Source organism: Hylobates moloch, unplaced genomic scaffold (genome assembly GCF_009828535.3).
Source record: "Hylobates moloch isolate HMO894 unplaced genomic scaffold, HMol_V3 SCAFFOLD_2, whole genome shotgun sequence".
Taxonomy (NCBI): Eukaryota; Metazoa; Chordata; class Mammalia; order Primates; family Hylobatidae; genus Hylobates; species Hylobates moloch.
Genome location: NW_026652277.1, coordinates 39,619,620 through 39,631,756, shown reverse-complemented (window position 1 = coordinate 39,631,756; position 12,137 = coordinate 39,619,620). Strand labels below are relative to the sequence as shown.

At 35.4% G+C, this 12,137-nt stretch overlaps 1 protein-coding gene across 1 annotated transcript in view; it reads left to right on the top strand.

Moving 5' to 3' along the window:
- GRID2 (glutamate ionotropic receptor delta type subunit 2) overlaps window positions 1-12,137 on the top strand; it is a 1,490,978-nt gene that overhangs the window by 782,918 nt on the left and 695,923 nt on the right. Inside the window, exon 3 of the mRNA XM_032139113.2 lies at window positions 2,235-2,519. Within this exon, the coding sequence (XP_031995004.1) occupies window positions 2,235-2,519 (285 nt within the window). The remainder of the gene's footprint in view (window positions 1-2,234; window positions 2,520-12,137) is intronic.

Here is a 12,137-nt window from a genome sequence, read left to right as displayed (position 1 = left end):
AGTAATCCAAAAACAAAGTTTTTTTATACAAAATTAACTGGTTTTAGTTATCTGCTTAGTTTGTGTCCTTACTAATGGGGATTAATAGGAAGTAACAGTGGGTTGGAAGAAACAAGATTTTATGCTAAAGCAAATTTATCTACTAAGCAAGATTAATATATGACTTTTCATTTTGGAATATATCCTTCTAAATCTGAAGATTAAAACAATTTTCCTGTCATGTTACATGTGACAGAATATAATACTGAAAATAAATTTTTCCCCAAATTTCAATGCTTATAACTGTATACGTTTTGTGGTAAAAGTATGTAAAATATTATATTTACTTAATTTCCTGTAATTAGTGTAATCTAAAGATTGACTCCAACTGTGTACCCCTTAAGTCACTTTCTTATTTTGATTTTAAATACTACAAACCAAAATCTCTTCTAAAAAGTGACTTACTATTTGCTTATATAAATCATTAATGGTCATATATACCAAAATAATGAAATAAAAATTTGACTACTCTTTTTGCATTAATTCATTGAAATTATAAGTACAGACATATTATTTTCTATGAAAATTGAATTCATGAACATGACTAGAACACACGATTTTTGCTAAAATTAGACCTCACAATGTTATGGTCTAAGAAGCATCCATCTGGGCCGGGCGCAGTGGCTCACACCTGTAATCTCATCACTTTGAGAGGCCGAGGCAGGCAAATCACAACATCAGGAGTTCGAGACCAGCCTGACCAACATGGTGAAACTCCGTCTCTACTAAAAACACACACAAAAAATCAGCTGGGCTTGGTGGCACAGGCCTGTAATCCCACCTACTCAGGAGGCTGAGGCAGGAGAATCACTTGAACCCAGGAGGCGGAGGTTGCTGTGAGCCAAGATCGCGCCACTGCACTCCAGTCTGGGCAACAGAGGGAGACTCCATCTGAAAAAAAAAAAAAAAAAAAAAAAAAAGTCCATCCTTGATGCTTTCACATTTATTGGAAATCAGTATAATCTCTCTCATGAGGCAATGCTTGAAAAGTATGTCTCTAATAATTATTCATTTATTTTGCATGTATTGGTTGGCTTAGCATTAATAAATTAATAATAAATTTATTTGATGATGATATGCTTATTATTAGTACAGCACTTTTAAGCTTGCACTTTAAATCAGCCTTCATTAACTGGCCAGTTAATTATATACAAGAACTTACCATTAAGTTTTTAAAGAACTATATAAAACAATCTATAATAAATTTTGAATCTTAAGAATGTTATACCTAGAATGCCTAAAATCTAAAATAAGGCTGAACCAGTTATAACAAATGAGCTTCTAAAATGAAAATAATTTTTTCATTGATTTCTTCTGCACTGATTTTTGAATTTATTTTTAATTTTTTATCTTCAAAGATTGCCATTATGAAATATTACCTCTTCACTCTTTTTTCTGTGTATGCAATTTCTTTACATTTACTTATAATTTATATTTGATCTCGTTTTAAGTACATTTTGAGGTATGCACATAGAAGAGTTAAAGTGAAATAAAAATAGATTGTAACCGTATAGTGGGAATTATAAATTGTTGATCTAGGAACCAGAATGAGACACTGGCTACAATGTAGTATTTGAATTGATTTGATTTGACCATAAGCTTTCTTACTGTCAAGGAAAATAACAAAAACATTTTTGTTTCTCCAGTTTATGGAAAGGGGCAATGTCATCAAGTTTTTAGATATCAGAATCGTTCTGTTTTCTGTGGCCAGAAATGCTTTCCTCCAAACCTTCATCTTTCTGTTTATTCACTGGTTTACATATTATCTACTTTTTGAAACCTTGTATTATGCCTTCAGTAGGGAATTATCTTTTCTCTGAATTATAAATTGATAATTATAAAAGTTTATCTACCACTAATTGAATATCTATCATGTGAGAGGCAAATAACAGACACTGTGTTTTCTCTAATCTTTGCAATAATCCTGCAAGATTCATGCTATTTTACCGTCTGTACAGATGATGAAACCGAGCCAAGAGAAGCCAAGTGATTTGCACATAGCTAATAAGAGCAGAATTTTTGGAATACCAATAGCGCTTTGTAATTTGAGGATCTCCTCATATAGAATGTTCCTTTCTAAAACATTTGCATAGCTATATAAAAAATCTGTAAGCTTTATCCATCCAGTGCTTCTCAAAAAGGGAAAAATATGTGAAACCCATTGACATTTTGAATATTACTGTGCTTTCTTGCAGCCTGTGAACTTATGAATCAAGGCATCTTGGCCTTGGTCAGCTCCATTGGCTGCACGTCAGCAGGATCCCTCCAGTCTTTGGCAGACGCCATGCATATCCCCCACCTCTTCATTCAGCGCTCAACAGCTGGGACCCCAAGGAGTGGCTGTGGACTCACCCGGAGCAACAGGAATGATGACTACACTCTCTCAGTTCGCCCACCTGTCTACTTGCATGACGTTATCCTAAGAGTGGTCACAGAGTATGCCTGGCAGAAATTCATTATATTCTATGATAGTGAATATGGTAAGTGTTTATAATTTGTGTAGGTTTTGTAAGCTGATATTTGCATGAGAAGCAATTTCATTAAATCTTAAAAGTTTCAAGGATATTACTCATTGTTATTTGTGGTTTTCTTGTCTTGTCATATTCTTCTTATAAACATAGCAGTAACTGAAAATTGTGTTAATGTATTTAAGTCCAACATTTTGGTATAAAGTCAACTTTAAATATAAATATCTGTACCTACTTAATGCTTAGTTTACAAATGTTTCTAGAGAGAATCTGATTCCAATACTTCTTGATTTTTTCAACTAACGGGAATTTAGTCATAAAAACAACACTGTCTTTCTTCCCTTTCAAAAAAATGTATACCTCTCTATAATGCAGAAGATCATATTGGACAACCCTAGAACACTGAAAATTTACCTCTTTCTATTAATTGGTTAAATGAAATCTGACAAATCTTGCTTATACCCTTGTGTAGACTTTAATACCTACTCAGTACTTAACTCCTTGGAGTCACTAAAATTATATCACCATACAGTTCATATTATATGTTGTCTACAGCAGGAAGTCTCACAAAAGTACTAAGTAGTAAAAAAAAAAAAAAAAAATTCTTTAATCTTCCAAGGTAAAGCACAAAGCATTGTCCCTAAATTTATCATAATTTGAGAATAGAATGCTTTGTCTAAGTATATTTACTGGTACTTCATTCAAAGCTAAACAAAGTAATATTTTTGTTTACATTTATTTTTTCTGAATTTATCTACCTTTTTTCTAACTGACTGATCCCAGATATCTTAATCTGTAGATTCCCTCTTATTTGTGGCAGAAATAAAATAGAGATGAGTATGACCAAATGAGGGGAAGTGAACAGATCTTGATAAAGAATGCCTGTTTTGAAACATGTGTTTTCTTAGAGGTTATGTCTTGAGAAGGAGTCTTGGAAAAATTTTCTGTTCAGTAGGGATGGATTCAGTTTTTACAGTTTTCTGAAAAGAAAGTCAGAGAGGATTTCACTCTCTGTAGCATAAATTATTTTTCTTTGCAAATAAGTAAATAAACATCTTAAAAAATGCCTTCTTGTCCTAAGCTACCCAGCAATGTGAACAACATTGGAGAACAGTTACACAAGAGTCGGCCAGAAAGTGCCATCAATAGAATTGAGAACAAACAAGTTGGCAGAAATCTAGGAAGCAACAAATAAGAAAGAGCTCCTGTGGGCTCCCAGGGAGGGAGAGCAAGTGGCAGTTACATTTAGCCCTAAATATTCAATGGTTGCATGGGGTTTTGGCAGCCAGAGTCCTATTAAACTTGGTGGGTAGGCTTCAGCCAAAGTCTGTGGCACTCTCTGGAAACACACTCCTTTGTCTCCAAGACGGAAATTCTTATTTTTGTTGCTTAATTCACGTTATTAAGGGGTCACAGAACAAAGTCTAAGAGACTAAAATGAATAAAATAAACAAAAAGGATATTAAAAATAATTGGCTCATCAGTTAAAGTAAGGATTGAACTCAACACAAGCCTGAAATTCCCTGATAGGATTATTTAGTGAACATAATAAACTCTTTGGAATCAACATGCTGAATAAGACTGTTGATTTTCTTACAGTCAGATTATTTCTGGCCTTTATAACTTAAATGGTATTTTCTTTTTTTACTTAAATGATATTCTTATAGCCTCTGATCAAATGTATATTGAAATAATAAATTTAAAAACAGTAGCTCTTTATTCAAGGGGGGAGAACAATTTTACAATTTTCAGTTAGTACTATGAAAGTGACTTCTTTTTTTTTTTTTTTTTTTTTTTGAGACGGAGTCTTCCTCTGTTGCCCAGGCTGGAGTGCAGTGTCACGATCTCGGCTCACTGCAACCTCCACCTCCCGGGTTCAAGAGAGTCTTTTGACTCAGCCTCCCAAGTAGCTGGGACTACAGGCACATGCCATCACGCCTAGCTATTTTTTTTGTTGTTGTTGTATTTTTAGTAGAGATGGGGTTTCAACGTGTTAGCCAGGATGGTCTTGATCTCCTGACATCGTGATCCACCCACCTCGGCCTCCCAAAGTGCTGGGATTTAGAACAGAAAAGGAACTTTTGATTAAGTCATTTTCTCAACATTAAAACAAGAATATTACTCTTTCGTTATAAATGACCATGAAGAAAGAAAATTGCTTGTTAGTTTGTTTCCAAGTCCTACATATATTATAGTCAGGTAATTTGTATAAAAGAAGACATTTTTATTATGGGTGAGATAATTATATTTTGAAAATATATACTAAATAAATACATAGTCACAGAATCATTTATACATATTTGAAATTTCTTATTCTTTTCTCCTGAGTTTTTATTTGAGTAAATAAGATGGAATAATCATGTAATGTATGACTGGGTCATCTGTTAGATCTGAGGTTTGCTTTAGGAATTTTATTTTTGGGATAAACTTGCTTTTTCACTTATTTAGCTTAATAATTTATGAAAAATATTTCTGCTTCTATCACTAACATTATTTCCGGTAATGCCCTTGTTTAATGAAAGAAAATTTCCCTTTAATACTTACAATTAAACTTGCAAGTAAAGCGCTGGACTAGAGTCCAAAATAAACATCAAGCTATCCAAATACCTTGTACTTTGAAGAGGGCTACTTGTATTTACTTATCCATTCATCAGTGTCATCATTTTAAGTTCAAACATTGGAATTGTATGTGACTTTTATCTTGGTTATGAAGAATTGCTTTCATTAAGAAATGGATTAACTATGGATGGAATCTATGGATGGAATTAGGCAGCTTCCTGGGGCCAAATGTTATTGAAAATGTATTTTGTATAGAAAAAATATATACTTTTTAAAAAGATTTAGACTTCTATATGAAGTTAATTAGAGAAACCTCCTTTTCAAAAGCAGTTAATTATAATTAAGGGCAAAATATAAATGTCTACTTTAAATTCCTTAACAAAGAAAATTGATATCTTTGATTCTAAGTCAACAGATGAAAAGATGAAAAAAATGTGGAAACTTTATTTGAATGGATTGATTCAAGACACATTTTAAAAGGCTTGAAAATAGGTTAGGAAGTGTTCAGCTTTTAAAAATATGTCCTTCTGGAAATATTCATTGCTCACTTGCTCAGTGCAATGGAAACTATGAGATAAAAAGTATTACAAAACATAGTCTTAGTCTTTAATAGGCTTACCATTAAAAGATGTGTCTTAATAGAGAAAATAGTGGGTTAAGTGTTATGAATGATGTAAACTCAGTGCTACTGGTGTGTAAAGAAGTGTTTAATTTTGGCACCAGCGATTAAAGAAGGCTTTATGGAATGACTTCAATCTTGATTATGGAAGTTAATAGTATTTCAAGAGGCAAAAATATGTGAGAAACAGCCCCCCACCAATAGAAACTGTGATCAAATATTGCAGCAATTAAGATATTAAAAATAATATCTCTGAGCATTTTAATTTGTCAGACACTAGAATGAGATATCATGTCATTTGATTTTCTCAGTAGCTCTATGAAGTAAGAACTTTACTGTCACAATTTTACAAATAGGGAGACAGGAACAACTGATAGGTAACTTGTTCACAAAAAACATAACTAGGAAGTATCAGATCAGAGATTTAAAGTCTGACAGAGCCTATGATCTTAATCATTTATCAGTATAAAGGAGTTGCAATAAACTATCACCCAAGAATGTAATAATAAGGGCTAATCTAATAGAGAACATTTACTATATCCAGCCTCTGTTCTAAGTGCTTTACATGTATTATCTCGTTTACTCCTCATAATAGCCCTTTGTACTAGTTATTATTATTGTTATTATTACAAATGTAAAAGCTGAGGCAGTGGGAGGTCAGGTACCTTCCAGTAAGTGGAGAAGCCCCAATTCAAATATGAATGATCTCTTCCTGTCCTTACTTTCAACCATGAAGTATTTTAACATTATAGATATAAGAATAAGATTAATTTCCAACAGACTGTGAAATAAAAAATAAATATATAAATTACATAGAATCATTTTCAGTAGAGTGACTTCAAGTCCTCAGCATTCCAACATACTAACACCAAGGGAAAATATTATATGTCAATTAGGAAGGTTTACTTATTATTGAAAGCATGGAAATGAGAAAGTCATTGGGACAAAATAGGCTGACCTGTCTGTAGCAGAAATAGCTGCCTTCTCCTTGTGGGCAAAAGTAGAAATTTTGCAACCTCAAATAAGTTCTTTTGTTGTCAGATTAATGCTTCTGGCCCAGTAAAGGTTTATGCAGAAATTTGAGAAAGCCACCTACCTGCCTGGCTCAATAACTATTCTTTTTTCTTTGCAAATAGAATACCAAATTTGTGAGTGCAGTATTCCTGGCTGAAAAACCATAGTCCCGGGATATCTTACAGCTAACTTTTGTGATGCAATGCTGTCAGAAATTGTAAAAGGTTGGGAATTTTATCCTATTTGCAAGCCAACAAGTTAGCCTGCATCACTTTCATGGATGCTGGTGGAAAATACTAGGCTTTAAGATTGTATAGAGAGACTTTATTACTCATGGTACAGCAAGCAGCATGACCCTCATAGTAATGTCTGTTTCTCTTGCCCTCAAGTTCCACAATGCAACGTGAAGCAGTTCAAGTGAATACCGTATGTGTAATGGGCTTGTATGGCAGCTAAGAAACCCTGAGCTTAGGGAATCCATGTGTCTTGTTCCCTAATAAGAACACCTGTTTTCAAAATGTGTAGTAACACAGGAGACCTATGGAGAATTGTCTCCCAATAATATAATAGTCACGTTCTTTCTACAACGTTGTTGGCTAATAGCAAATTCCCCCCATGAGATTGCCACTCCTCTAGTTAATCTGAATGCTGGGGATTGGGATCAAATCCATTCAGTTTTTCTTATCTGTATTTGTTTAAAGAGACTATAAACAGGACTTTAATGAGCAGGATCGATCTCAACCATCTCCACCGGGGTCCTGGACCCAGCCAGCTGAACAAATACTATGAACCACTGAAGTTTACTTTAAAAAGCCAGGCGGCTCTCTCCTTAAATTTCTGCATAAACCTTTCCACTTGGCGAGAAGCATTAATTTAGATACAAAAGGATTTATTTGTAGTTACAAAGATTCCACCATTGCCCATAGGCAAAACCTATCATCTATAAATACCCTGGCCAGTGAGTTGAAGCTGACCTGAATGAATTCCAGAGCTGAAGTGGTGCCATTGATTGCTTCAGTGAAATTCAGGGAAAAAATTTATAATGGATGAATCCCATAGTAGGATAAACTGCCCACAGGATTCACAGATATTGCTCCATGTAGCTCCCATAAATAAATAAGGGTAGCCTCACTTTGGAGAGATCTCATTATTGTACTATATTATCTTCTGCTGATCTTTACTTAAACAATTGAAAATTTCTTATGGCTACCCTAATGTTCAAATCATGTGTCTTCAGAAGTGTAGTAATCTTCATACAAAAATTATAGTACTGGAAGTGGGCCTGGTTTGCCTGAGTTGGTGGAGGGAAGGGTTAGGCCCAATTTCAGGAATCCCCTGGTGGAACACAAATATTACCTCCTATGTGACCTCCTCGCCCTCTGGTAATGCCAGGTGTTCTCAATTAGTAGAATAATTCAATCCAGTTCTTGTTTAAGAGAGACTTTGTGAGAGTAGTTGATTAGGTCCATCCTCATTGTCTACTCCAGGGGTCAGCAAACTACTGTTGGGCTTGAAATCTCTTTTTGTAAATAAAATTCCATTGGAACTCAGCCATGTTCATTTATTTGCCTTTTGTTTGGCTGCTTTTAAGCTACAGTAGCAGAGTCCTGCACTTGTAACAAAAACAATATAACCTAAATAACCCTGACATATTATTATCTAGCCCTTTAAGGATTGTTTACCAATCCTTGTTTTATGCCACCAGTTTAGTGGCTTTATTACCACCCAATGTAATGAGTGAGAATAGTGGTAGAGAAGGTATTTAGAGGTATTGACAAGCATTCTGCATAGGGGTGCCAGGTGCATCCTCTGCTATTTCCAGTAGACTTATTTATAAGAATAAAAGAATGGCGATCAAGTTGTGAATAGAGCCATCTGGTAAGAAAAGGCAAGTCCAACTGTCAGTGAAGTTTAAGACACTTATCCTAGTTTGTATGTTCTGTACCAGCGAGTTTTCTTTCATGGAGAATACTCCAGAAGTCATTTTGAAAGACAAATATCATTAATATCTGTCCTTTCCCCATAATTGTAGGGGTCTGTGAATGTTCCCTTCTCATTTAGTGCTCTCCCTCTACCTCCAGAAAATTGGTGTATTTCATCCTAATAACTGTGATGTCATCTTTTTTCTCAATTATTTCCTGTTTGCACATAGACTTTTCATAAAAAATGGTGCAAGAGCTACAAGGACATTTTTATAAAACTTACAGAGACTGATTGTGTCCCCACTTGGGCCTGCATGAACAAGCTGTGTCCTCACAAAGTGCTCATTATCCTTATGATCCAGAATCATATCAATAAAACAAGAAACTCCAGGAGACTGAAACAAATCCCATAAGCTCCATTTAGGCAAGGCTGCCATACAGGCTGCTCTGGGGAAAAAGAAAGAAGCGTTTTGCCCAGAAAATGTCAGAATGAAATTTTGAAATTAAAAGTAGGTGTAGGTAATCCCACATGACTTTCATGTTGATCATTGCACAGAAATCACCCAAGATGATATTATTTCTATCTTGGAATATATTCATAAAATGAACAAGCAGCCTCACTAAGGTATATGAGCCAGGAAAAGGTAAAGAAGATAAAGCTGGACATCTTTTGAAGTCAACATTTGAGGAGATTGTTTCAACACTCAATAACACTAGAAGTCTGTTGATGGTAGAGAGTGAGGAAGATACTCTGAGTTCCTTGACCACCAGGCCATTGTTGAGCATCTTTTGCATACATTTATCAGGCTGCAAATGGTCCAGTGAGCTGAAAACATGATGCAGATTAATTTCAAGAGCTCCTAAAGTGGTGCCTACATCAGCTGATCAGACTGGAACAATAATAACATGACCTAAAAAAGTATCTACAACACTTTCAGGCAGTCCTAAGAAGTGATCAGAGGCCAAAATAGTCAATGTGCTTGCAGTGGGAGTGGACAACCCTCTTTGGCTTTCCCTACTAGGAGACAAGGGGTCAACTTTTAGCAGGAATCACAAGTATTGCATACAGTGCAGGCCCTGGTAACAGAAGTTATTTGCTTTGTGTCCCGTCTTTGATGGTAGACAGTAAATGGTAGATCATGTCAGGCAGCAGTGGTGGCAATATGTGTGTCTGTCTCAATAATCAGCTTGAGTCCAATTGATCTGATCAGTTAATGGACTTTCACTGTGGGTTTCTCCATGAGTAACCCTGATGTAGTCTTGATATACTTCGAAAATTCACAGCTCCAAAGAGTGGTATCTTTAATGTTACTACTCTGTAGTTCTCTAAGTGGCATACCAAACCACTAAGCTGTTGGCAACAGATCAGCAGTCATAATGTGTATATATACATACATACATACACACACACACACACACATATATATATATGAAACTATATATATATTGTTTGGAGATTGAAACAATCTCCTCAAATATATATATCTGTGTGTGTGTACCATGGAGGGGAGTATTGTACAGAGCTATGAGAACAGGCTTAGGTTCTGCCCACTTAGCAGAGTAAGCATGTCCATTTTTAGTACTGCATAGCAGATGCTGAGCTTGAATGATCTAAGCAAACTACAATGAACACTTTCAGATTTCATGTCAGCAAAGCCATCACCATTTGTTTATGGAACTTCTGCATCTCAAGGCCCTGTAGAGCCAGCACTTAGCTTCAGGAGGTAAAGTCTCCTAAAGGAAGAATTTGATTTTGATGTGCATGCTTGTTGGACCCTGCACATATTCCTACTTGCTGAATTCGAAGTGACCCTCCTCAAGATAGGAATGTCAGGTCATTCATAGATCAGGCTTTTGGTTTCAGTAAGAGTCTATTAGAAAGCTAATAGCTGCTTTTCAAAATGGATTTACCTGGTAGCCATATTTGGGGAGCACCAAGTCCAAAATCCCAAGGTGAGTCTTTAGGAGGGGTTTCCTCTCTTCAGCAGAGGTCCCAGCTGGCATAGTCATTAGTCAGAGTCAGAAATGCCCAGAGTCCAACATAGCGCTAGGCATCTCTTTTTGGGAAGAGAAGAAGCATGTCTCTATGTGACATTATTCCCAATAAGGAAAGTCTCCTTGAATATTTATGAAGTAGGAAAGTAGAAGCATAAAACACATTAATTCCAATTATATACTCAATGTAGGAAGCAACAACAGTATATTAAGTTGGTATAAAGGGACCCACCTACATATCACATATCTTTCCCTCCCCCAATGAGGCCCCCACCAAATAGTTGAATCTGAGCATTTTCCCCTCTTCCCCCAGGGCTGGATAGGTGCTGTATCTGACAAAGCCATAGAAGTCTGAGTGCCTCCCTTCCCCAAGGTTTCTCAGAATATTGATATGTGCTTAGGGTGTTCAGTCTCTCTTATGGCAAGAATCCTTCTTGTTAAGGCAGCTGATGCCAGGGAAGAGGGGAAAGGAGGGGAAGGGATTGTGGATCCAGAGACCTACTGTACAACAATAAGCAAGGCACTTTCTGTTTCAAGTAGCTACTATCAAGTTCAACCCAGCAAATCTGGTTTTGGTCCACTCCAAGCCCTATATCTTCATGGGTGACACCATTTATTTCAGCTCAGACTGATTCTTTCACTTTTTATTTTTTTACCTGTGATAGTTGAAGGAATATCTCTGTATGAATATTATAGAAAAAAAGCCTTCCAATATTTCCAAGCATTGAAGAATGATTGTGTTTGTGTTAAAAGCTTGAGTGGCACTTGCTTCAGGAAAAAAGGGTGTTTATTTGCTTTCTATTAAGGTTCTTTAAAAATTGGTTGGAATAAATGCTAGTTGAATTTATACTTCATGACTTGAAAAGCAAGCTGATTTTCATCCTGCCTTCTCAAGGAGTGCAGTATGTTTAAAATACTACTTTTGCCTGCTTTTTGACTTGCTATGAAAAAGAAAAATAAATATTTTAAGGACACCTGGAAAATTTTGATATACAGTTTATATGCATATGGAGATTAAAGCTAAGAGACTAAAAAAAAGTCATTTTTTATTTTGGTTAATTTTGTTTTGTTTACTATGGCACTCAGTCCAATATTCTCTCTGCATACTTTTAATGCAGGCTTGCTAATGTAACCAGAATAACTCTTCATTGATAATGAGAAATTAACAGCTGAAAAAAATCAATACCATAAACAGGTAATATAATTTTAATGAAAGGCCACAATCTGAAGGCTGGATATTGAATTAGTATCTGGAGAGTGTGTGCATAGATGATTGCATAGTGTGTGGATAGATGTGGGAAGGAATCCTAAACATCAGTCTTCCTCACAGTTACATTTACATGAATGAGAAACAGGACTCCTACTTACACTAAGACTAAACCTAATTAGTATCTATGTAGAAAAGAGTGAAGATGGGAAAACAAAGACAAATGTGAAGAGAAAATGACTGATAATTAGCCAAAATTGAATTAAAGACATCAATTCACTGAGCCCCAAGCATAAGTAACTACAAATAAATAA